The sequence below is a fragment of the Dipodomys spectabilis genome, unplaced genomic scaffold (genome assembly GCF_019054845.1).
Source record: "Dipodomys spectabilis isolate Male_0828 unplaced genomic scaffold, ASM1905484v1 ptg000297l, whole genome shotgun sequence".
Taxonomy (NCBI): domain Eukaryota; kingdom Metazoa; phylum Chordata; class Mammalia; order Rodentia; family Heteromyidae; genus Dipodomys; species Dipodomys spectabilis.
Genome location: NW_024870974.1, coordinates 13,926,218 through 13,953,908, shown reverse-complemented (window position 1 = coordinate 13,953,908; position 27,691 = coordinate 13,926,218). Strand labels below are relative to the sequence as shown.

Genomic DNA, 27,691 nt, shown 5'->3' with positions numbered 1-27,691 from the left:
TTGGTCTCTAGGATTTAGGCCCAGCCCTTGAAGACCCGACGGGGTGAGGAGGAGATGGGGTCCGCGGGGCACCTTCCAAACCGCTACTAACGGCTGGCGGCCCGGCCTCCTGGCCGCACGGAGGGCAGCGGGGTAGTGCGGTCCCCGCGACCACGAGGGCGGCGTCCGTGAGCCTCAGCCCCGTCGAGCGGGCGGGTGGGAGCGTCGTCCGGGCCCACCTCCCCTTCCGCTCGCCCTCCCTCCCTCCCTCCCTCGTGCTGCGCCGTCGGCGACCCCCGCCATCCTTCCGCCGAGGCGCAGCCTCCCCCTCCGCCTGGTTTCCGCCCGCCGCCGCCGCCGCCTCTCTTCCGGCCGCCCCTCGCCCCTCGCCGCCCGCGCCCTCCCCGCACCCGTCCTCGCTGCCTCCGCCCGGCGGCCGTTGCGCGTCCGCCCGGCAGCCTGGCCGCGTCCACCCTCGACGTCTAGACCCGGGGTGAGAAGGCAGGTCGCGGCGCGGGGCTTCCTCGAGTTCTCACGGGGAGCGGCCTCGAACTTCCTCCGCGGTGGCTGCCCGGGCCCTCGGGGTGGGCGTCGGGGTTTGAGGGGCGGGGTGGGGTGCGGTGGGGGGGGGCAGAGCGTCCCCTCGGGCCGCCCGGGGCCGCTGCCTCCTTGCCGGCTCTTGGTACTAGGGGTGGCTGGGACGAACACGAATGGGGAGGGGGGCCCGCCCAGACTCCCGGGCTTAGGCCTGGCGTTGAAGCCGCGTTGCCGTGCGCTCGGGCGGCGACTCGGAAGCCCGTGCGTGGCGCGGCCGTCCCCGGGGTTGGCCCTTCTCCCGCAGCGCCCCACGCACCCGCAGCGCCCCACGCACCCGCAGCGCCCCTCGCACCCGCTTCTCCTCTGGTTGAGTGCTGCATGTCTCGGTAGACGGAAAGCCCCTGTGATTCCCGGCATCTGTAGAAGTTCGCTTACGTGTAGGACGAAAACCTTTTCAAGAGTCCCAGTGTATTTTTCCCAGACTTTAATGTGCAGCCTTTACGAGGTAAATTTCCAGCTAGGCTCCCTTGGCGCACACCTGTAAGCCTAGTTACTCAGGGCGCTGAGAGCTGAGGATGACGGCTTGAAGCCAGTCTGAGCAGCAAAGTCTGTCAGACTTATTTATCCCTGATGAAGGAAAGCAGGAAGGAAGGAGAGAAAGAAAGGAAAGAGCGCCTGAAGTGGAGCTTTGTTTCAGAGGACAGAGAGCTAATCTTGAGCACAACCAGCTTGTGGATAGTGCCCAGCCCTGAGTGCAAGCTCCTGGAGGGGCAACAAAAGTGAACAAATAGATTTTCTTTATGAGCTGTAACCCAATAGGTACGTTTCTAGGGTCTGTATTCATTGCAGAATTACTATTTTAATAATTATTTGCAACTATACACTGTTAAAGACGGAGTGACTGCCAGTGTTGTGTTGTTAAATTCTAGTGAACATTTTCTGCTTTGCGTGTGGGGGGGGGGGGGGGGACGGGGCGGGGGGAGCGCTTAAACTGGGCCTGGGCGCTGTCTCTTAAGGCTGTCTGTTCAAGGCTGGTGTTCTACCACTTGAGACACCTTTGTCCCGAAGTCTTTTCTTTTCTCTTAAGGCTGGTGTTCTAGAGACACATCTCCAGTCTGCTTTTTGCTAGTAAATTAGAGATAAGACTGGGGAATTTTTCTGTCTTGGCTGGTTTTGAAGCTTAGATCTCAGCCTCCTGAGTAACAAGGATTATGCATGAGCCACCGGTGCCATACTAAGGTACAGCCTTAAATGCTAAATTTCAAGGGAGATTTATTGGACTTGGAGATAATTGCCAAGAATTATAATACAGCCCGATTATTAAAATTTGAACGTATTGTATTATTGAATATGATAAGCAGTATGAATTATTGAAGTGAAATTAGGCCATTTTTTCTGATGGTGTAATTATTTTTTTTTTTTTTTGGTCGGTCGTGGGGTTTGAGCTCTGGGCTTGGGTGCTGTCCTCAGCTCTTCAGCTCAAGGTGAGCACTCTCACTTCACAGCGCCACTTCTGGTTTTCTAGTGGTTTTTATTGGAGATAAGAGTCTCACAGACTTTCCTGCCCGGGCTGGCTTCGAACTGGGGATCCTCAGATCTCAGCCTCCTGAGTAGCTAGGAGTACAGGCGTGAGCCACTGGGACCTGGCCTTGATGGTGTAATTTTTGTTGGTAAGAAACATGTCAGTTTGAGGAAGAGTTATGAAGTTAATGTCTTTATAAATTACCCTCAATTTCATCAGTTTGTGTGGACTGCTGGAGTCATAACAGTTTGAGGTGTTAGTACCTATCAGGTAGGGCTTGTTGCTCTGAAGTTCCATTAGTTGTGGTTGCAGAATTTTCTGAGCAGTAATCCATGGTGTTCCTGTCTGTAGTTATCACTGCTGCTGCAGAAAGACTTCTTTGGTTTAAACAAACTTAGCAGTGCAAATTTGTCCTCAACAGCTATGGAAATCAATTAAATTAGTTTTTCCGGGTGGAATTCCAGTCTGTGACTGGTTAAATGGTTGCTTAGAATAGAGTTTAATGTTAACAAAAAGGAAAGAAAGGATAAAAGGGGAGAGGGTTGAATAGAAATCAAATATAATGATATATAAATATTGCATTTTAAACTGTTACTGGCACTGACTTGAACTCAGGGGCCTCTCACTCTTTTGGCTCTGTGTTTTTTAAAGTGTTTGAGAAGAATCTAAAAATAATAAAAAGAGATGAAATAGTATCTCTTTTATTGAAATAAGCAGAGAAAGGTCAGAGTTGTGATTTGACAAGGCTTTTTTTTCTTTTTCTTGTGCCAGGGTTTGAACTCAGGACCTCAGATTCTCCCTCTGGTTTCTTGAGCAGGGTTGGGGTTCTACCACTCAAGCCATGTCTTCTCCAGGCCAGCATTTTTCTAGTTAATTAGAGATGGAGTTTCATAGACTGTTCTGCCCAAGATGGTTCCTGCAATCCAAAGAAATGTTCTTAAGTTCTTGTTATAAATATGCACTGTTACTTACTTTTGTTTTAGGAACTGCAACCATGAACGAAGAAAATATAGAAGGAACAAATGGGTGCAGTAAAGTTAGAAGTGGGACCCAGAATGAAGCAGCGTTGCTGGCTTTGATGGAGAAGACTGGATATAACATGGTTCAAGAAAATGGGCAAAGGAAATTTGGTGGTCCTCCTCCAGGTATGAATTTTATATTCTTTTAAGTCATATATTTATGGTAATTACTTAGATTAGGTATCAGCCCACAAATTCAGCTCTTACCTTGTAACTGATTTAACACCCCAGCAATCATTTTGAGGAGTGAGAGATTGTAAAAGTTATGCTTGTTTTACCCACATGCTTCATCCATGTTGTTTATTGCTTTAAGAAGCAGAAAGAGGTTGAAATTACAAAGAAGTCAAGTAGGGCAATGAGAAAAACTGTACTGCTAGATTTATAAGATTAGTCATAGGGGAGAAATTTGAAAGAGCAATGAGTAGTGATGTAGTATTTATACAAGAAAAACAGGCTCAGACCAATATCCAGTGTGGTTCTTTGAAGTCTGAAACCCTCCAGTTAACTTTCTTTATTTGAGATATTGAATAATTTTTAAAATTGTTACTGTAAAGGTGATGTTCAGAGAGGTTACTGTTAAATAAATCAGGTGAAGAGTACATTGTTTTTAAACAATGTCACTGCTTGTCTTGCTCTCTTCCAGTCCAGTTAACTGTCTTACACTTAAAACTCAGTGTCTGCTTGCCTCAAGGACTATATTAACTTAATTATTTTGCCCATCCTCAGGTACACTTTAGCCATATAGCCTCCTCACTCTATTTTGTTCTGATTTATAAAACTCTTGCCTTGTCTTCCTAAATGGCCTTCTTACAGGTAATCTTCACAGAGTATTCCTCATTTCACTCAGGTCTTTGCATAAAGCTTGTCTTGCTTTTAAACCTAATTTGTGTATGTATAGGCAAGCTGGTCCTAGGGTTTGAACTCAGGGCCTGAGTGCTGTCCCAGAGCTTCTTATGCTAAAGATTAGTGCTCTAACACTTGAGCCACAGCTCCATTCTGGCTTTTTTGGTAGTTTATTGGAGATTAAGAGTATAATGAACTTTCCTTCCCTGGTTGGCTTCAAACCATGGTCCTCGGATCTTAGTCTCCTGAGTATCTAGGATTACAAGCATGAGCCTCTATCATTCACCTTAAACCTAATTCTTTGAGAGAGTTGTTCTCCCACTTAGCTCAAGATTTACGTGACTACTTTATTGAATATAAAACTGGCTTATTCTTCATAACCACTTACTGCTCACTCACTGTCTCTCTTCTTCATTGAGATAAGCTTTATGAAGAAAGGGACTTTATTTTGTTCACTGTGGTATCCCCGATAGCTAGACTAGTACGTCACATAGAAAAGAATATGTTGAAAGAATATGTGATTCAATAATATATGTATATATGTATATATATATATATATATATATATTAGAGTTTTTAAAATTTATTTTTGTCTTTCAGGTTGGGAAGGTCCACCTCCACCTAGAGGCTGTGAGGTTTTTGTAGGAAAAATACCTCGTGATATGTATGAAGATGAGTTAGTTCCTGTATTTGAAAGAGCTGGGAAGATATATGAGTTTAGACTTATGATGGAATTTAGTGGTGAAAATCGAGGTTATGCTTTTGTGATGTACACAACAAAGGAAGAGGCTCAATTAGCCATTAGAATTCTTAATAATTATGAGATTCGACCAGGGAAGTTTATTGGTGTGTGTGTAAGCTTGGATAATTGTAGATTGTTTATTGGAGCTATTCCCAAGGAAAAGAAAAAAGAAGAAATTTTGGATGAAATGAAGAAAGTTACAGAAGGAGTTGTAGATGTCATTGTTTATCCAAGTGCAACTGATAAAACCAAAAATCGTGGTTTTGCATTTGTTGAATATGAATCTCACAGAGCTGCTGCTATGGCAAGGAGGAAACTAATTCCAGGTAACCTCATCATTTAAAGTCTTAAATATGGAATAAAGACTTGTACATTTCATATCATTATTATATCAACATAGATGAGGAATAAAGACTTGTTTTGGTAAGGAAGTAGATGATTCCAAAAGACAAGATGTTGCTTCCATAAACATAAATCATACTTATGCTAATTTGCCAATTATTAAACCAACGTACTTTAATTGAGCTGTTAATATTCAGTAAAAATGCATTACTTCTCATAATAGTGGTCTAATTTTAAAGCTTGTGCTTTAAAGTAATATGTGTCATATTGACTATAAATTTCACCGTAAGTTCTAATTAGAATTGTTAAGGTTTTGAAAACTTTTGGTGAGTTGGAAACAAATATATATTTGTGAGTTTCTGCTTCTTTGGATAAACAATTTTACATTTTCAAACTTTTAATTGTCTTCAAATTAATCTCTTTTATAGGAACATTTCAACTATGGGGCCATACCATTCAAGTAGATTGGGCTGATCCTGAGAAAGAAGTTGATGAGGAAACCATGCAGAGAGTTAAAGTTCTCTATGTAAGAAATTTAATGATCTCTACTACCGAAGAAACAATTAAAGCTGAATTCAATAAATTCAAGCCTGGTGCAGTTGAAAGAGTAAAGAAACTTAGAGATTATGCTTTTGTTCACTTTTTCAACCGAGAAGATGCAGTAGCTGCAATGTCTGTTATGAATGGAAAATGTATTGATGGAGCAAGTATTGAGGTAACACTGGCAAAACCAGTTAATAAAGAGAACACTTGGCGACAGCACCTTAATGGTCAGATTAGCCCCAATTCTGAAAACCTGATTGTATATGCTAACAAAGAAGAGAGCCACCCAAAAACTCTAGGCAAGCCACCAACTCTTCCCACTCGTCTCAATGGTCAGCATAGCCCAAGCCCCCCTGAAATTGAAAGATGCACTTACCCGTTTTTTCCTGGAACAAAGCTTACTCCAATTAGTATGTATTCTTTAAAGTCCAATCACTTTAATTCTGCAGTAATGCATTTGGATTATTACTGCAACAAAAATAATTGGGCACCACCAGAATATTACTTATATTCAACAACCAGTCAGGATGGGAAAGTACTCTTGGTGTATAAAATAGTTATTCCTGCTATTGCAAATGGATCCCAGAGTTACTTCATGCCAGACAAACTCTGCACCACGTTAGAAGACGCAAAGGAACTGGCTGCCCAGTTTACATTACTTCATTTGGGTAAGTTTAAAAATACTTTTAATATTGTAGAATGTAAAATTAGAAAGTATGATGGATTGAAATTTCATTTATTGTTGGGCGCTGGTAGCTCATGCCTGTAATCCTAGCTACTCAGGAGGCAGATCTGAAAATCATGCTTCAAAGCCAGGCAGGGCAGGAAGTCCTTGAGACTCTTTATCTTCACTTAACTAGCAGAAAGCCAGAAGTGGGTCTGTGGCTCAAGTGGTAGAGCACTAGCCTTGAGCAAAATAGCTCAGGGACAGTACTCATGCCCCGAGTGCAAGCCCTAATATTACCATGAAAAAAATCATTATTTTGAACTCTTAACATTAATGGTAAGTATGTAATGAATTTTATTTCAATTATAGGAGTTTATGAAAAATTATTGAAACTTGTCTACTGTATACTTTTTTTTTCTAGTACTTGTGTTTTGAACTCTGGGCCTCTTGCTTACAAGGCAGGTGTTCTGCTGAGCCATAACTGTTGCCTTTTTTGTCATTAATTGTTTTGAGATAGGGTCTTGCTTTTTGCATGTGTTTGGGCCTGTACTGTGATCAGCCTATTTCAGGCTTCCTGTCATAGCTAGGTTGACAAGTGCATAGCACCATACTCAGCTTCTGTTGAGATAGGGACTTGTGACTACTTTAATTTGTTTTTAGTATGGACTGGCCTTGAACCTTGATCCTCTTGAGTCTCAGCCTTCAGCATAGCTGGTATGACAAGCATGTGTCACTATACCCAGCTATTGATTGAGAAAGGGTCTCATGTGTACATACCTGGGCTGGCCTCAAACTGATCCTTCCAATCCCAATCTCCCAAGAAGCTAGAACTATAGGCATGAGTCACTGGTATCCAACTTGCATTTATTTTTATTTTTATTTTTTTTTTTAGCATTAGTGAGGAAAATTGTTTTGATTTCCCGTAGAGTTTAGACCTTGCTTTTTCTTCATTGTTTTTCTAATGACAAATCCTTATTTGATAATTTCTGTATAAGTTACAGGATTTGTTTTGTAAACCAAAACTTTAATGACCTTTTGGATGAAGTGGCAGGGAGTTCATATGATCAGAGGAATTTGTAGACAAAGCATTATGCTTACTAATCTGGAGATTAGTCATTATTACTCATGAAAGACAAAAAACATCACTAGATATGTTCATAACCATTCTTTTTTAAGTTCATACTTTCAAAATAAATCTAGATGTTAGAGAGATAATTCAGAAGGACTTTGGGCACATAAACCTGCCAATCAAATATTTGGCCTTGGTAAAAATTTATTTTGAACACTTCATTTATCTATTATGTTAGCCTATCCCTGATTCTTAACATGGTTGCAGCAGAATTACACTACTCATATTTATTTAAATTTATATTTATTTAAAGTTGATATTCTTGTGTGTTTGAAAAAAGTAATTGAAAAGGAGAAATACTGTCAAAGGGAGAATAATTTTTTTTCTTTTGTCAGTCATGGGGCTTGAACTCTGGGCCTGGGCGCTATCCCTCAGCTCTTCAGATCAAGGCGAGCGCTCTACCGCTTGAGCCACAGCACCACTTCTGGTTTTCTAGTGGTTTATTGGAGATAAGAGTCTCACAGACTTTCCTGCCCAGACTGGCTTTGAACCGTGATCCTCAGATCTCAGCCTCCTGAGTAGCTAAGATTACAGGCGTGAGTCACCAGCGCCTGGCTGGAGAATAATTTTTACACGTTGTGTAACTCATCTATCAAAGCCATTCCCATGGTGTTTAAGGGGATACTGAACTGGAGATCTCATCACAGTGTTTAGGCTGAAGGTAGATTCTTCTTCCAAGAAAATTTCAGTAAGCTCCCCATTAATAGTTTGGAGGTAATAGAGAAGTTAACTCTTATCGAAGTTAATTCTTAGGTATGATAGAAGCCTTCCATTTTTGTTTTAATATAGAGATTCTGAATAAAAGGTAAAGTAGTTATGTTCAAATACTTATGTGCAGTACTTAGAGATAAAAGGGCACAATTTTTCTGAGTAGAATATAGGTAATTGTTGAGAAAGGTACGTATGTCCAACCTTCAATAATAATTCTGAAGCATTTTATTTCAAATTTAAAGATCTGAGATCTTACAACATAATAGGCTTGGTCTATTTCATAGCAGATTTTAATGTAGATATGGTTTGCTTATCTGATTATCCCATAAAGAAGATGAAAGTTTATATGGAGCTAAAGGTTTTTATTCAGCTTTTAGCTTCCTCATTAGGATGCTTTTAATTTAAGTGCTAACCATAGTTGACCACTACTGATCTGTAGATTCCTAAGAAAACTCAATTGGATTTTGGTTAATTGGGGGATAAAATTAGCTTTAAACATTAAATTCTTAGTGCAAGATGTTTATCAACCTTGAATCAAAGCCTCTTTAATAAAAATTTCAATGATTTCTATTTTATGTATTTTTTAAGTCCCTACTCATCATCAGGGAGAAGAGCCAATAAAATGTAGCAGTACCTAAGTGTAAACAAACTTAGATTAATTCCTAGAGTCTATTTAGGTTATATATACTAGGCCTGAAGCTTGACTAGGGAGAGTAACCAAAACCTTTATTGTACTTTACTAGACTAAACGAAGACTATTGAGTTAGAGGCAGAAAATGTATCTAGGCAATTGGGGAATAGGGAAAAATTCAGAGAAGCAGACAAGCCAGAGGTCAAGGATTTAAAAAACTTTGATCTGGAAACAAATGTGTAATCTTCAGAGGCTGTGAAAGAACTAGACAGATAGGAGCCTACATGATGCATTACAAATAGATTGAGTATTGTAGCAGTGTTCTAGTTAATTTTTTCTTGTCTAACAACATTGGAACCTCTAATTAAACACTTTGAGAGGGTTGATGCTTTTTCAGTTTCATCTTCCCTTCCGTAAAGGTTATAGGGTTTCTTGTGGTAGTTTACAATTCAGACCACATGATTGTAGTGATGTGTTCCTGGAGGGGGAGAAGTAGCATATTACTTTCATCTTGTATAATGTTTTGAACATTGCATTTTTCTGAGATCTTGATGACTTACTAGTGGTTCCTAGGTTGTCTTATAGACAGTTCCTTACATATTAAGTTATCCTTTGGCTGTATTAAAGGATCTGAGAAATCTAATCTTCCAGATAAGGCATTGAACTATTCTTATGATATTTCTTTGGATGTAGTAATTAAAAAAAACCTAGGTATTTTCAGATGAATCCTTTCAATTTGGTGCCTTTTTCATGCATGTGAATCTCCACCCTGTTGTACAACTACTATATACCAATTAAAATCTTTCTTAAGTTGCTCTTTATATATTTAAATGATCATCACTGGCATTTTTTATGAAAAAAAAGAAGATACAGCTTTTGAAGGATAAATGAGTATTGGAAATTGGGTAGTTCCATTTGTGGTGACTACTTAATGTTCTTAGCATAATACTCAAAAAATTTTAATCAGATATGTGTGTGCGTGAGCGCACACATACATGTCTGCACACATACTGCCATTTGAAGGGAAGTCCATTTTAGGCAAAATCCCTATAATGGAAGGCTGAAAACTGGGGTTAATGCCAAAATCAAAATCCTATACCTCAAAATTAGACTATCTCCATCTTTGTAATGTCAAAGAATAATGTCATTGGGAATTGATAGTTGAGCAGGAACTTCTATATTCAGTTTTTTTTGTGTATGTATGATAATTTCGTAATATATCCCAAGCTGGTCTTGAACATGTGATCTTCCAGCCTCACCCTCTTGAGATCATTGAGTTTGGGATGGGTAGAATGAAGATTCAGGATGTAGGATAGCTGAGTTCTAAAACATGTTTGAACTATGGAGTCATCTTGGATCATTTAGTATTACTTTTAAAATATTTTCTGTTTTGTAGTTTTACATCTGTTTGTGGTAGGTTAGACTTATCAGTATGAATAAGCTTTATTCTAAAAGTTTGACTCCCTTTCGAATCTGGGTCTTTCAGTATTTTTATGGCTTTCCTAGATGATTCCTTCCCATGTAGTAGTAGATTAGGCCAAATCAAGGAGTTAAAGGAAAGTTCTGAGGAGTCAGAATATCTTCGAAAAACAAGTCCTGATGAATACAGAGTGGAGCAAATTAGTTATCTTTATGTGTCTTGATTCGATTTTATCTTACTAAATAATAGCAAAATCATTGTAGGCGAGGCATCTCTTGTTTCTGTGTGTAAGATTTTTTTGTTTTGTTTTGTTGGTCATGGGGCTTGATCTTTGGGCCTATGTGCTGTCCCTCAGCTCTTCAGCTCAAGGCTAACGCTCTTGAGCCACAACACCACTTCCGGTTTTCTGCTGGTTTTATTTGTAGATAAGAGTCTCACTGACGTTCTTGCCCCTGCTGGCTTTGAACCGCGATCCTCAGGTCTCAGTCCTCAGCTACTCAAGTCTCCTGAGTAGCTAGGATTACAAGCATGAGCAACCAGTCCCTTGCTTGGAAGATTTTTTTGACCACCTAATCTCTTTGAGGATGAGAACCTTTGTGTTACAAAGGTTTAGTTAATATCCTATTGTTGTGGCCAAAACTGATGAAATGTTAATTAAAGACAAATCTTTTTTGGATAGCTTATGTGCTTTCTTTTGCATTTGATAGCAAAACGTGTTTTGTTTGGAATCTGGATCTAATGAAGTTAGGTACTCAAATTCTATACATAGGCTATCAGTTATTTTGGGAGAACAAGAGGAGAGTACAGCTCCTACCTGTTCTAAATTGTAAATCTTGAGGGGAATCTTAGTTTGCTGCTGGATGGAGTCCATGTTAGACAATTCAGGGGGTATTTTCTTTGATAATTTCACCCTGATCTTAAGAATTACTTAGATGGAAAAGATGGAGACATTGCTTAAACTTTCATTAGTTTTGTAGTTTTTTTAGTCCATTATGTTTTCTGTATTTGCTTTTTCCTCTGAGCAAGTAATTTTTCTAGATTAATCTGTCCTGATTTGTGGAGACCATTGTGTATGTGAATAATTACCTTTTTAATATTTCTGTACTTTAAGTATTCAGTGTGGCTGACTTGTATAGTCTCATGTTTGATTTGGAATGACCTTTTCTTCTAGCCATTGAAGAGGGTTATAGAATATAGTTACTGTGCTTATTATTCCCTTAATATCATTTAAGTTAGGTTTTGATTTCTGCCACTACTTGGAACTTCGTTAAAAGTTATGAATTAGGAGCTGGGTGTCAGTAGCTCACACTGTAATCCTAGCTGAGATTGTGGAATATCTTGGTTCAAGGGCAAGGCCTTTTCTCAACCAATTCAACCAGTAGTATAATACAGTGACATTCCTGTCATCCTAGCTTTGTAGAAGGTTGAGATTGGAAGGATTGAAGTACCAGGCCAACTTAGGCAGAAAAGTCTGCAATACTGTCATCTCTGTAAAGGAAGAAGACAGGTATAGTACTGCATGCCTGTCATCCCAGCTACTTCAGGAGGCGAAAAATAGGATCTTGGTCCAGGCTTACTGCAGGATGGGAAGTAAGACCCTATCTGAGAAATAACCAGTGGGAAAAAAGGAACTAGAGACATGGCGCAGCATAGAGCCAGCATAGAATACCTACCTAGCACATGTGAGGCCCTGAGTTCAAAAGTTATGGAATAGACAGGAAAGTAAACGTATACTTCAAGACATTATAATCTAAACAATGTGTGCTTTATCTCTTACGAGTTGTTTGCTATTTCCAGATTGATGGACAGAAGTTCAAAAATAAAGTCAAATTAAGAGATATTTCTAAAATTATCAATAAAATGTTTTGATATGAAGAGAAACTTCTCAAATTTTCTAAATTTAAGAAACATTTTCATAGACATGTAAGCTTAATAGAAAATAATGGTTATATGGTAGTGGGTTTTAAAATTATAAATATAAGGAAATACTTTATAAAAGGTAATCTTTTCGGCTTTAATTACAAGTCTATGATATTATATCAAGTTGGTATTTTAATGAATGAAATAATTTGCTAAATTCACTTTCAAATTTACCTAGCTCAATGAAAAATAGGCATCACTATCAACACTTTATACACATTTATTTTTATATGACCAAATGATAAGACCAAATTCCATTAACTCAACTATGTGTTTTTGACCCTCTGAGAGGGACCAGGCCTTAGGAATATGTATTTACTTATACTCTTGTAATTTTCTTTCTCTGTAAGACCCTTTAAATGATAACCTAGTATTCTTCATAATTATCATCTTACTGATATTTGTACTAAAAGGTCATAAGTATTATGGAGACAATCTTGTTAGAAAGGCAGCATAATTGAATGAGTACTAGAATAAAAACTATGTGGCTATAACCAACAACAAACTGTGTGGCCACCTTTAGAATGGCAAATGAATCACTCTTTGGGGACTTCACTGTCTTCTATAAAATATCAGAGCTTTAATTTGTTCCAGTGACTCAAATTTATCTCAAAAATGTCATGTTTAAATATCTTGTATAGAGACCAAGATAATACTTTAAAATATTTGTTAGATGGGGCTGGGAAGGTGGCTCAGTGGTAGAGTGCTTGCCTTGCATGCATAAGGCCCTGGGTTCGATTCCTCAGCACCACATAAGCAGAAAAAGCTGGAAGTGGTGCTGTGGCTCAAGTGGTAGAGCACTAGCCTTGAACTGAAGAGCTGATGGACAGTGCCCAGGCTCAGAGTTCAGGCACCATGACTGGCAAAAAAAAAAATATTTGTTAGAGTGATAGGAAAGTTTATTAGAAAAGAAATATGGTAGAAAAAAGAGCATGTGGCATAGACATGCCACAGGAAGATAGCACTTGAACTCAGCTATCTTTAAAAAATGTTTTATGTCTGTCAGTTTATATTTGAGTTCAGATAATTTTGAGCCTTTCTCAAAATTTAACTTTTATCAATTTAAATATTCCTTTATATCGGACAGCAGAACAACTGAATAAAAATACGTAAGATTCACTCATGCAGCTGATTTTGCAAGGTGAAGCATACTTGCTTTTTCATTATATAAGTCTGCAGTGTCTAGAAAAACATCAGTTTGTTATATTGTATTGCCTGATAATTTGGTGAATGTACTGTGACATGTCACTCTTTTTCATGTTTAAATTGTAAACCTTGATCATTTTATGTAAATTAATTCATGCGATTGACACTTGACTAAATAAGTATCTGAGGATATTATTAATAGAGCTACTTTCTTAGCTTTTTAAACTTACAATCCTATTTTGTTTGTGGAAACAGGTTAAAGTACATAGATTAAGTAATATCCCCAAGATTATTCTGATAGGAATACCTCTTTTAGTATTATTCATTCCTTAGGCTCTTCATTTTCATTTTGTTAACTGGCAGCTACCTGGTTAATCCTTGTTAAAATGTGCCTGTTCAGTAAATACTTACGTGTGTTAACTTAGTTGTTTTGAACTGCCTCATCAACCTATGTTCCAGTCTGCTTAGTTAATAGACAATGATATAAATGGATGTAAAACATGTGACATGTGAGCCATATATGTGGATGGTTTTAGTGTTCTGCTGCTAGTGTTAATTCTAGTGTTCAAAGATAGTCATAGTTGTAGTTTTAGATTTATTAAAATATTCATATTTTTCAGGCACAAAATTTATAAGGCTCCAGGTGAGCCATCAAGAATCTTTAGAAAGTAAGTTTAAAATTTTTTCTGTACTATCAGATCACAATTTTTTTAACCAGGAATTAAAAAATAAATCAGAGAGCAATGTTCACTAATTTGTGTATTAAGTTTCTGCAATAAGAAGCCCCTGAGAGGTTCATTTGTATATGATATATAGAAATAGTGCTATGAGACTACTAGAAGTTTATTTTTGAGTTAGAATTAAGAGAAATCCAGGTACAGCTGGTAGTTATGCCTGAAATACTAGCTACTCAGGAAGCTGAGATTGCTTTGAAACCAAACCCAGGCAAAAAAGTCCTTGAAGACTCCCTCTCCAAAACAACCAGCAAAAAGGGCTGGACATGTGGTTAAAATGGTAGAGCAAGAGCTGAGCAAGCATGAGGCTCTGAGTTCAAATCCTGGTACCATGAGGGGAAGAAAAGAATTAGACTGGGCTACTGGTGAATCGTGCCTGTGTTCCTAATTAGGAGGCTGAGATCTGAGAATCTTAGTTCGAACCAGTTGGGGCAGAAAAATCCATGCGACTCTATCTTCAGTTAACTAGCAAAAAAGGCCAGAAGTAGAGGTATAGCTCAAATGGTAGAGTACTAGACTAGAGCAGAAAAAGCCAAGTGAAAGTACAAGACCTTGAGTTTTAACCCCAGTGCTAGCATACAATCATGAAAAAAGAATTTAAGGTCATTATTTTGTAAAATGAATATATACAAATAATTCATTTTAAAATAAAGATAAATCTAAATTAAAATGTAGTTTATGTACTCAGTTCAATGGAGGACTTACAAATATAGTTTTCTCAACTTTGTTTTTTAATCTTTCTCCTTATTTAGTAAGCTTAGGAATTAGAACTTCTTGTTTTGAAAGAGAAAGTTGTGTTTGTGACTCTCATTTGTGCATCAGAATTTAAAAACCTTTTTTTTTAAAGTCTTCTCATTTTTATTTTCTATTCAGCTTTTAAAATTACAGTTTATGCTACAAGCAAGGAGTTGCTGTGTTCACTGATGTGGCCTAGGGAGGGGATTGCTGGGTTTTTCACTCTTTTTGAAGGACCAGAAAGTAGCTTAGTGGTGTCAGTACTCTTTATTTGAACTTGGGAGTCATTTCATTGTCTTAAGAATCTATCTTATCTGAAATATTATTTAACAATGAGTTTTGTTTTGGTTGTTGTTGCTTTTTTTTTTGTCAGTCATGGGGCTTGAACTCTGGGCTTGGGCACTGTCCCTGTGCTCTTCAGCTCAAGGCAAGTGCTCTACCTCTTGAGCCATAGCACCACTTCCGGTTTTCTAGTGGTTTATTGGAGATAAGAGTCTCATGGACTTTCCTGCCCAGGCTGGCTTTGAACCATGATCCTCAGATCTCTGCCTCCTGAGTAGTTAGGATTACAGGCATGAGCCACCAGCACCTGGCTAACAATGAGTTTTGTGACAAAGTTTCTTCAGTCTGGCCTCCAACTCACTCAGTAGCCTACACTTATGTTTAACTCACTGTCTTCCTACCTTAGTCTCCCAATTGCTGAGATTACAGGCATATGTGCCAACTATTCCTTACTATATAATAATGGGGTTTTCTTCTATCCTTTCCATTTCAAATTATTTTTTTAATTTTATAAGACAAAAACTTCTCTTGTCAGCCCCAGAATAAATGTAGTTGTGTGCTAGTTCCCTTGCCATTTTGAAGTCCTCTGAAAAAACTGCGATATCTGTGATAACTGGGCGTCCTTGTTCTTCTGATAGGAATACTTCCTTACGATTATTACTCCCTTTAGGCTTTTCATTTTCAGTTTGTTACCTGGCAGCTATCTGGTTAATCCTTGTTAAAATGTGCTTGTTCAACCAGTACTAAGCAGTCTTGTTTGGATAAAGACCACTGTAGTGAATCAGATACAGTTGCTGCCTTATAGAGCTTCCATTCTCAGGGAGATTGCAGTTACGGTTCTGATAATGCTCTGAAGGTACTACAAGGTGTTAGGAGAATATGTGATTAGAATAAATATAATACTGCATTTTAGGAAAATCACTACTTAAATTTAGCATAGCAGGTAGGCAACAAAGAAAAAGTTTACCAACTTTCTGGGTTCACATTCTAGCAGTAGGAAGGTATAGCACGCCCTGGTGTGAGCTTGACAAGTTCACATGATCAAAGCAGGAAGAGCATGAATTTACAGTTAGATACATCATATGAAAAAGTTACTTCTGTACTTCAGCTTCCTTATCTTAGAGTAAATACAAGTGTTAAATAAGTTAAATTATTCACTTACAAGTTATATTTTGCTTCTAATCACAAGTAATAATAAATAGTAGTAATAGTTTAGTGTCTTTCAATACTTACTGTTTATTAAGTATTAAACCAAGTGCCTTTATATAATACATATACATACACATATAATATTATTTTAATGTTAACCATGTTTTCCCACTTCTTAACAAGTAAACAAGATAGAATTGATTGGAACTTGGTATAAGCTATGTGTGGAGTTAAAAACAACGAAATCCTCCCCTGTATAACTAAGATGTCAATAAAAAATGAAGAAATAGGTAAGTAGATTAAATAATTTCCCCAAGATACCTGTTAGAAGAGAGGCTGTACTCTAACTCCTATCCTTATATCTTTACCACATAATTCCATTGAAAAACTAGCCTTTGTTACATTTAGTACCATGGACTTGTAAAATCTTACAAGCTATTCTAAAAATTAAAATGTGATGAGCTTTTCACCCATATGTTAGCTCTTTTTCAAAGACAGTTTGGGTTTTACTAGTGCTAAAAGCTCATACTTCATGCCACACCAGGGTAATATCTGGACTTGGAACACAGGGCAGGATCCTGAGTGAATTGTTTTAGGTTAAAAAGATTCTGTGAACATACCTTGTTTACAGATAGATTTGAAAAGTATACATTTTCAAGCACTACAGGGTAAGCACTGCCAATTATCAGTGGCAAAGTGGCAAGATGATGTTTTTCCCCTATTCAGATGGTAGAAAGAATTTTCAGTAGACAAATTAGTTTTCATTTCCCGATTCCCCTGTTGCTTGGTACTCTTGGACTGTTTCCTGTTAATATTAGCAAAAATACATAGTTCACGTAATTTATCAGTGCAAGTGTGTACAACTTTGTGTGTGTGTGTGTGTGTGTGTGTGTTTGTGTGTATTCAGGAGTCTATAGTGCTTTTGTAGTTTATCAGGTACTCTGCTCAGAATGCTATTTTGTTTTGTTTTGTTTTGTTTTTTTGGCTCCAGTCGTGGGGCCTGAACTCTGGGCCTGGGCACTGTCCCTCAGCTCTTCAGCTCAAGGCTAGCACTCTACCACTTGAGCCACAGCACCACTTCCGGCTTTTTTCTTTTTGCTTATGTGGTACTGAGGAACCCAGGGCCTCATGCATGCAAGGCAAGCGCTCTACCTCTGAGCCACCTTCCCAGCCCCTATTTTTTTTTTTAACCTAACTATGGTTGTATACTTCTTGTTTTGGTCATCCTAACTTAACATGCTTACCTGGTAGTGGTAGGCTTTTCGTAGCATTGCTCATCCTGCATATAGCAGCTTGCTTACCTTTACTTGTTGTCTATCATAATACTCAGTAATGATTTTGCTACTATGTATTCACTGTTATATTTTTTCCAAGATAGGGTCTCAACTGTGTAACCAAACCAGCCTTGGACTCACAATCCTCCTTCTGCCTCAGACTTTTGAGTGCTAGGATTACGGGCATGTGCAACCACACCCAGCTATTTACTATTAAGTAGTTTATTTTTATATATGAGTAACTGTGACTGGCTATTTTGATTAAATGCCAGATATTGTATATGAAAAACTGTACAATCCTATAATGTTACTGTCTTGCCTGATCTCAATGCTTTAAGACAGATTATTTGGTTTTTAGTGCTTAAAAACAAAGGGGAATAATGTTGTCTAGTTTGTTGTGTGAAAAAGGAAGCTATTGTAATGTATTTCTGAGTTATATCTTCAAAGTGTTACTTTAAAATCTACAAAGTTTGTAGATCATCAGACCTTTTTGCCTGGCTCATACTTTTACTCAGTTTCTTAACAGTTGGATATATCCTTAAACAGAAAAGTTTAAGGCATATAAAGAAATAAATGGATGCTCACAGTTATCTATGTTTAAATGAGGTTAGTTGTTGGAAACATTTTTAGGTTAGTAGTTTTTAAAGTTAGTGGAAGTTTGACCATCTTTTCCTAAAAATAAGTAAGAAATGAGACTTTATATGCAAAGTAATTGTACTTCATGACAACATTTATATTTCCAAAGTTTTCTGGGTTCTTTGTCTTTCTGCCTCCCTGAAAATGGACAGTCTCATTAAAAAATAATTTTAGAAGGCTAGTATTTCTTAGAAATACTAATGTGAACTTAATTGGCCTTGAACAATAAAAGCTCTTCCTGATGGTTTATTTACTCAGTTTTCATTTAGATATCAAAAGAGCATTCGCCTAGTTTGTCTTTGCAGAACTTCAGAAATGATAACAATTTGCCACTTGTTTCTTTTTCTCTAACTTTGTTTTCCTATGTACTGATCAGAAAGTTTTTTTTTAAGTTTTCAAGGATTCCACGCACATCCAAGATAGGGTTGGCATCAATACAAAGACTCAATTCTTTTCTGTCTTCACTGCTTACAGACAGGGAACACAATCCCTTCAGCCTGGACCTCTGTAGAAGAATTTGGAGGAAATAAGCAGGTAAGAAAAAGTCTCTTAGGAATTTTGCAATAGACTTAGTTTTCAGAAAACCAGTAACACATTGTTGTTCTTTTGATTACAAAAAATAAACATTCAGACTGGGAAGGTGGCTTAGTGGTAGATTGCTTGCCTAGCATTCATGAAGCCCTGGGTTCAATTCCTCAGTACCACATACACAGAGAAAGCTGGAAGTTGTGCTGTGGCTCAAGTGGTAGAGTGCTAGCCTTGAGCCAAAAAAAAAAAAAAAAAAGCAGCAGCTCAGGGATAATGCCCAGGCCCTGAGTTCAAGCCCCAGGATTGGCAAAAATAAATAAATAAATAAATAAATTCAGAACTAGAGCTGTGGCTCAAGTGATAGAACCACTTACCTTGAGCAAAAAAACAAAGGGACAGCACACAGGCCCTGACTTCAAAACAATACAATAACATGTTTAGAATAATAAAATCCTGTAAATTACTTTGTTTGTGATAACTTTATTATAGGCTCATTAACTGAAGTTGTTAAATTGTTTTCTACATTTCAAGTCATCTCATAACTTTGCACATGGTAATGTACATTTGAACCCCTGAGATGATAAACAGTATTTTAAATTATATGTTGTTGGAGTGAGAGTTATATTTTGATTATTGTTTGTATTTGATTTGTTTGTATTATTGATTTGTTTGTATTTCTCAAACATATCTCCTATTGAGAATTTTTTCAACTTTTGTCTTTTTTGGAATTACAATAAAAATACTACTACTGTAGTTTTTAACAAGCTATTAAGAAATACATTAGTAGGAATTTGAAGGTAGTTGATAATTTGAATACCATTCAGACTTTACATACAGAGGCAAAGACAGCAATATGGTCCCTGGGAATCAATTTACATACTGGCTTCAGGGCTTAGGAAATTACCTCACCTTTGTGTGCCTCCATTTCTGTAATGTCAGAGGAGATTATAAGAGTATTTATAAGCCAGGACACCTGTGGCAGGAGGCTAAGATCTGAAGATCTTGGTTTGAAGCCAGCCCTGGGCAGGAAGGTATGAGACTCTTTATCTCTGATTAATCATTAAAACGCTGAAAGTAGAGCTGTGGCTCAAGTAGTATAGTGATAGTTTTGAACATACAAGAGCTCAAGGATAGCACTAAGGCCCTGAGTTCATGCCCCAGGTCTGGCACACATACAAAATCTGGAGTAGAGTAGTGGCTCAACTGGTAGAGTGCCATGTGAGTGAGAAAGCTAAACAAGAGTATGAATGTGAAGCCCAGAGTTTAAACCTCATTATTGCCACCAAAAAAAAAAAAATGAGACCCAATCTGAACCAATGGCTGGATGTGATATTCCTGATGTCCCAGCTGTGGGGAAGTACAATGACTAGCTCAGTGGCTCACACTTCTCATCATAACACTGACAAGCACAAGTAGGAAGATCACAGTCCAAGTTGGCCAGCTCAAAAAGGTGCTAGAGCTATGGCTTTAGTGATACAGTACCTGCCAAGCAAGCATGAGGCCCCGAGTTCAGTCTCTGGTTCTGGCAATAGCTGGGGGTGGAGGGGGGGGATATATGTTCTAGTATAAAGAATATCTGAAACCTTCTAATTAGTCATTTAAAATATATTCATGGGTCTTTAATCCCTATTTCTTGTGTGGGGAACAGAAAAATTTCTCTCATTTTCTATTTCTCCCTTCTTTGACCCTGTTACATTAAAGTACTTGCTTAAAATACTTTATTGATTTTCTGATACTTAATCAGTAGTTCTAAGAACTATTTTCTTTTTGAAGTGAGCTCTTGATTTTCTGTAGTGAGATGGAAAATAAAGAACAAGAAGTTTTACTTTGATTTTAATATAGAAGGTTTTTATCTCCGTATTTGAACCTACCTACATTTTAGGTTTGGTGAGTGGACAATACAGTAAAACACTTTCTTTTTCCACAGACAAAATTTAGTATTTTAATGAAAGGAAGCCTATTCAGACTATTCGTTTCAATGACTGAGTATTAGAAATTAAGGTAATAAAATGAAATAATACTTAAAAATTTCAACAAAGACATCATAGATATTTAAAGAAATGCTTAAAAGCATTATTAGAAGCCTGTGAAAAAAATCATGTGCTTTGTCCTCAGATATGCTACTGGAAATGTAAAACAATGTGGCCATAATTGGAAAAAATTGACAGTTTGTCAAAAAGTTAGATGGAGAGTTTCCATGATTCAGTAGTACATTGCCTATGTATTTAGTCAAGAGAACTTAAAATACATGTTTACACAGAAACTTATACATGATTTTCTTGTACAAGAAATCCTTTACAACATTATTCATAATAGCTAGAAGACAGAAGCAAACTAATAACTACCAGATAGACTCATGAGTAAACAAAACATGGCTAATCCATATGATAAGAGTACCATTTAGTCAGAAAAGGGAGCAAAGTTCTGATAAATCCTACAATATAAATGAAACTTGCAAATAGTATTCTAAAAAGCCAGTTCCACTGGCTGCATAAATTGTTGATTCCACATAAATTTGAATGAAAATTGCAGAATAGGAAAGTTTATATGAACAGATTAATAGTTGCTGATGTTGAGGGAAGACTGAATGGAGAATGACTGCTAATGACTGCCAGTTTTCTGCTTAAGATGATGAAATGTTCTAGGATTGTATAGAATGGTGTTGTACAGTTTGGGGAATAAGGATGCATCCAAAAAGTGGATATGGCAGAACTTGATAGCTACCAAGGAAAAGAAACCATTTGTGAGAAATATACTTTTTAATGTAAAATTAGTACCTAGAAGAACATGTGCTCAGAAATCAAGAAGATATTCTAAAATTAATGAAAAGATACTTTGAAAGTCTCTGTTAAGCGTTCTCCCCTTTATTTAAGACATAAAAGCAGCTATAGGGTTGGTAGAGTTTAGTCTGGACATGTAAGAGAATTGGAAACAAAGAAGAAACATGTTGAGTAAAGCAGTATAGCCATTGCTAGTATTTTCACTGAGAAGCCTGTTAGTGGTGGTTGTGTTGGAGGAAGACAGTTATAAGGAGCACACGAACAGTTACGTGGTGTATGAAGTGCCTGTCTTTGCTTGTTCAGATGTGTTACTTTCTGGATCATTTCCAAATACACCATCTGAATTCAAGGTTGCATTAACCATTATTTCCTGATACATGGTAACCTAGAGGTTTTAAGTGTAAATGTCCTTCTTTATAGAGATTAGATTTGTTCTTTTAAACTATATTTATTCAAAATATATAGGTCAAATTGTAGAACATTTGATCAAAATTTAGTTTTAGTGTATAAAACAAGGAAATGCAGAGCTCTGTATGCATTAAAATGAGAGGTGTGGGAATGCTGAAGGAATTGAGATTGGCACCATCAACTCTACTTCTGTCCATTGCTACCTTTTGAGACACTTCTCTCCAGAAACCCTGTTTGGTGTGGAAAAAGCTTGGTCAAATGGAAATAATGCTTTCTGAGGACTTAGGAGGCTTAATTTATAACTTGTTCTTCATTCATTTGAAAATACAGATCAGTTACCGAATCAACCATATTTATCAGTTGTTCATATGAATGAAGTTCTTAGATCTCTACTTATTCCTGGTTTGTGAAATGAAATTAAGAGAGTTTGATTAGACAAAATCTTCATTAGCATCATTACAAAGTAGACAAAGCTAATAAAAAATGAGCAAAAGGTGGGTAGTTGTGTTGGTATGCACTTATAATCCCAGCTACATAGGAGGCAGAGACTGGAGAATTTGGGTTCCAGGCCATCGACAAAAAGTTAGCAAGATCTTATCTCAAAAAATAACACCAAGTATGTTCACGTAATCCCTGCTACTTGGCAGGCAGAGGTAAGAGGATTGCCATCCAAGGCTGGTCCTAGGGCAAAAACTTTGAGCCTTTATCAGAAAAACAAACCAAAATACAAAGTGCTAGGGGTATGGCTCATGTGGCTTGCCTATAAGTGTCAGTCTCAGAGTTCAAATTTTTGTACTGCTAAAACGAAGGGCGCAGAAGACTTGAGTAGATGTGAAAAAGGATGGTCAGATAGGCAATAAGCACATTATTAGTCATAAGAGAAATCAAAATTGTAATCACCAGGAAATAGAATTTCTCATGCTTTAGAACAGCTATGACTCAGAACTTGTAATTTGGTGAGGGTATATAATGTAGTAACTGAAGTTCTTGTGTTTTATTAGTGTGAGTATAATAGTCACATTGGAAAATTCCACCATGTGTCCCATTCCCAAGTGTTTATCCCCAAAGAAATGGAAACAAAAAAGATGTGTTTCACATGTTTATCAGCAGATGACTAGTTAACATGATACATTCATACAAGGGAATGATATTCAATAATAAAAGGGAAGACTGCAGGAGTGAATACCATGAATGCCTATTAGGAAGTATATTAAGAGAAACTAGACAGGAGAAATAGCTGAAGCTGGATGTGGTAGTTCAAGCCTGTAATCCTAGCTACTTGGTAGATAGAGATCAGAGGATTGCAGCTCAAGGTTAGCCTGGGCTTAAAATTTCCTGAGACTAGGCTTAGGGTACTGGTGTCTGGGAACTATAATCCTTTCTATTCAGGAAGCTGAGATCTAAGGATCACGGTTTGAAGTCAGCTCAGCCAGCAAAGTGAGTAAAATGATTATCTCCAATTAATTACCAAAACAGTCCAAAGTAGAGATTTGGCTTAAGTGGTAGAGTGCTAGTGAGCCTTGAGAAAAAAGCTGAAGGATACCACCTAGACTCTGAGTTCAAGCCCTAGAACCAACACCAAAAGAAAAAGAAAAAAAAATCCTGAGAACTATATCTCACTCAGTGGCTGGGTGCAGTTGTGCATGCCTGTCATCCTGAATAGCAGGTTAGCATGAATAGAAGGATAGCAGCCCAGGTCAGCCCTAACATGAGAGAGGCCCTACCTCAAATAAAACTAAAGCAGAAAGGGTCTGGTGGTTTGGCCCAAGTAGTAGAGTGCTTGTCTAGCAAGCTTGAGGACCTGAGCTCATTTTCCTAGTACTGCTAAGAAGAAAAGAAAAATACTTGAAAAGTAACACTTGAAGTTAAATCCAGGACAAATTAATGTATATTGACAGAAATCAGAAAGCTGGAGACCTTTAAGTCTCATTTCCTACATAGAGAGCAGGAAATGTTTTCCTGCTTCTCCCTTCGTTAGCCCTATTGTACTAAAGTCCTTGCTAAAGAAAGAGCCAGGTGTTAGTGAGTCACACTTGTAATCCTAGCTGTTCAGGAGGCTGAGATCTGAGGATCAAAATTCAAAGACAGACTGAGCTGGAAAAGTCAATTAGACTCATATCCAGTTAACCGCCTAATAATAATGCCAGAAGTAGATCTGTGGCTCAATGAAGAAAAGCTCAGGGACAGCTCAATACTCAGGCCTTGAGTTCAAGACCCAGGCCTTGCATGTACACACACACACACACACACACACACACGCACGCACGCACGCACGCACGCACGCACGCATGCACACGGAAAGAAAGAGACAGGAGAGAGGGGGGGAGCTATTAAGAGACAAAATTCTGGATTTGATGTGCATGTTTTAGGTCTTATTTTGGGTGTGGATTATACAAGTATACAATTATTAGAATTTATTGAAGTGAATGCAGGGTACATACATCTTTTACCTCAATTTTAAACATTAAGACAGAATAATAAGAAATGGAGAAGTTTGACTATCATTCTTTTTATAAAAATATTTTAAGTGGTTGTACAAAGGGGTTTCAGTGTCACAAGTCACCACACTTTCCATCGTTCTCCCCTATCTTTCATGTATCATTCTTTAAAAAGTGGGTAGGAAAGCAGGAAAATACAGATCCCAGTCTAAGGCAGAAACTGGATTGAAGAACTAAGGGGCTATTTCTTCATGGGGAACTAAAAAATGGGTGGGCAAGTAAATATGTACTAGGAGTCTTAACTCAATAGTTGTTTCCTAAACATGCATGAAAATTTCTTTCCATTTTCTATATATAAATTATGAAAAAATCAAGTTTAACTTTTAGGTTTATCCCAGTAGTTGAGTGTTTTCAGGTTTTCTTTCTTTCATCATCTTGGTTTTTTTCATACTTATTTTATATTTATTTTTTAATCACAGATGCTTCTCTGAATATGTTTAAATTCTTACTGGCTCAAGGAATGTACTTTTATCTTTGAAGTGCTTATAAAATCTTGAAAACATCTGGGATTTTTAAATATAATTTTTGTAGTAATTGGGAAACTTCTTGTGTCTTGATATGCCCTGTATGAATAAAGTCTTTAGAGCCAGCTTTTTAAATTTTGTATTTTTTAAAAATGTGAGAGTATAAAAGTTGATCAATGTTTATATAATTGAAATTTAAATTTGTAGCAAGGGACCATTAGAGAGCAGATATGCTAAGCATTGTCCTTGCCTGTAGCCACCTGTCCTGTAGCTTTCTAAATCCTTTTCCTGAAGGTTTTTTCTGTGTCAGTATCTGTAGTTCATGAATAGACTGTTAGCTCTTAAATGGATGTAAACTCAAGCAAAGTGATTGCTCTTTACAAACTACATCTCCCTCAGATGTCTTTTCTTCTAAACACTGTTGTAGAGTACCACATTTGTAATATTTAAAGAGCTAGGTGTACCCAAGGTACACAGTAAAGAATTGGTTATATTTGTGTAATAAAAGAACAATATTTTTTCAAATATTATTTACTAGGCTCTAGTATCCCTAATCCTTTATTCTCTACATTTTAGCCACAGCTCTACTTCTGGCCTTGTGGGGTAATCAGAGATAAGAATTTCAGGGACTTCCTGGAATGGCTTTGATTCTCAGATTTCAGCTTTCTGAGTAGCTAAGATTACTGGCATGAACCACTGGCACTGGCATGTGAAGGGACTTCTAAAAAGATTTGAAGAAAATATTCAGAACTGGGTATTTTAAATATGTTTTCTAGGACAGGCTGCTGTATTGCTCTTATAGTGGGTATGATTCATAAAAATTAAAAAAATTTGATTCAAGAAAAGGTATGTTTGCTAGGTGCTTGTGGCTCATGCCTGTAATCCTAGCTACTCAAGAAGCTGAGAACTGAGGATCACAGTTCAAAGCCAGGCTAGGCAGGAAAGTCCCTGGGACTCTAATCTCTAATAAACTACTCAGGAAAAGCTGGAAGTAGTGCTTGGCATAATCCTTGATCAAAAGAAGCTCAGAACTATGCCCAGGCCTAGAGTTCAAGCCCTGGGATCACCGCGCGTGCGCGTGCACACACACATGCACGCACGCACGCACGCACGCACACATGCATACATACACACTTAGATATGATTCATAAAAACAGAGGTTTTTAATTATTTTACTTGCAATGCTGGAAATTAAATGTATATTTAACTGATTATTTTTCTCCGTTTTCTTAAATAGGTCCTTTCTGATGTTGCTTGAGCTTATTCTCCTGCAGTTGATCCCATTCCTGTTGGCTAATCATTTAAGTCCATGACAACCTAAGTTAATGCTTGTGTCGTAGATCTTGTTGATAGTAGCAGGTCAAGATTACAGGACAGTTTTTACCTGTATATTAACTGACCTAATTCCTTTTGTCCATCCTTAGAGTTACCACAGCTCTTATAAAGTAATTGCTTTGTAGTTGTTACACTTTTGACTTACACTACACTAAGGAACATAGTTGAGTTTTTGGAAAGTACAGGACTTATAAATTTGGTCTTATACACACATATACAATTAATGAAGCAGGAAATTGTTGGTGCATAAGATGAATGTTTATGGTGGAATATTAACATTTCAAATATAATTGTTTTTTAAATTTCTGGTTTAAATTTTTTGGTATTTTTCTATACTATAAGTTGATAATGGTTTCTTGACGTTTATAAAGATTCATTTTACTGTTTTGTGGTACCAGTAGGACTCTAATGTTTAAATTGATGTGTTGAGTTACATAAATGTTTACATTAGCATCTACATAATGAAATACCAGTTTGTTCATAGCGAAGGTTTCTGAAGTCCAGGACTAAATATTTCTGCTGGTTTGATGATTTATAATACATTTCCCAAAAAAAGCAGCAGCTATGAATTACCATTTTTTATCTTTTTTTTCATAAACTCCCCCTTAGTATCAGAGCCAAATTTAAAAGAAGCTTCTTTGTGGAACAAGAGAAATCCTAAGTTCTCTTTTTCTGTTTTAAAAAGGTATCAGTAAGATCTCTGAAGCAGTGTCAGTGAGGGAGACAACACTGACTCAGTAAGATGGCAGGGAATGTGGAAATCATCTTTACACCAATGTGTAGTTATCAGGGTTTTAAATGTTAGAACATTATGTTAAAGTGTGATCATAGTTTTAATGTGTTGAGTCTTTGAATTACATTTGTATCCATAAGGATGTGCAGCATAATTGTTCATGTATTTATTTACAGACTACAATTTCCGTCGCTGCTCAGTAAATAGTCTTTCCCCTGTTAGTGCTACCCTCTCTTCTGGGACTCCCAGCGTGCTTCCTTATACTTCACGGCCTTATTCTTATCCAAGCTATCCCTTGTCACCAACAGTATCACTTGCTAATGGCAGCCATGTTGGACAACGACTATATATCTCCAATCAGGCCTCATTCTTCTGAAGAAAATCTGTAAACATTAGTATGAAGATCTATTTTGTGTAAAACATGCAAATTAAAATACTGTTTTATTTTGGAATTGGATATACACATTTGGCTTTAAAAGTAATATATTTATGCCAACATATGAAATAGAATAATAGAGTGGTAGCATTTATAAAAAGGGCATTTATAAAAAGTTGGTGGTGTAGCAAACTACTGCTCTATTAAAACTTAGCAGATTTTCTTCTGATTTCTAAGTGGGCAGAAGAGTCTAGTAGTTTGTGAGGTTTTTACATCATAACTTTGTGAAGTAGGTAGCACTTGACAGATATTGAAGTATTTGAAGGCAACAGTTATACCAGGTTTGATTACAAAGATTGCTGTCTGAATTGGAGATTGAAAAAATATATCACCAGAAGCATCCAACTATTATGTGGAAACAGATAATGAGGGAAAAAGATTTCATTGCAAATTTTATTCAGTACTAAAGAGAAACCATCCTACCATTGTGCTCCTTGAAAGCAACTATAATACTATAATATTTTAGTTAATTATTTGTTACAGATATAAATTGTCATTTTACTGTTAATATATTTAAGGTTTTTATAGTTATGCTTCATGGTTTTTGA

At 37.3% G+C, this 27,691-nt stretch overlaps 1 protein-coding gene across 1 annotated transcript; it reads left to right on the top strand.

The window, feature by feature from the left end:
- Window positions 1-27,691, top strand: Rbm46 (RNA binding motif protein 46). The gene is made up of 5 exons (XM_042701810.1): window positions 1-43; window positions 3,022-3,183; window positions 4,501-4,968; window positions 5,413-6,195; window positions 26,884-27,691. The coding sequence occupies exons 2-5, from the start codon at window positions 3,033-3,035 to the stop codon at window positions 27,081-27,083; spliced, it is 1,602 nt and encodes a 533-aa protein (XP_042557744.1). The 5' UTR covers window positions 1-43; window positions 3,022-3,032; the 3' UTR covers window positions 27,084-27,691.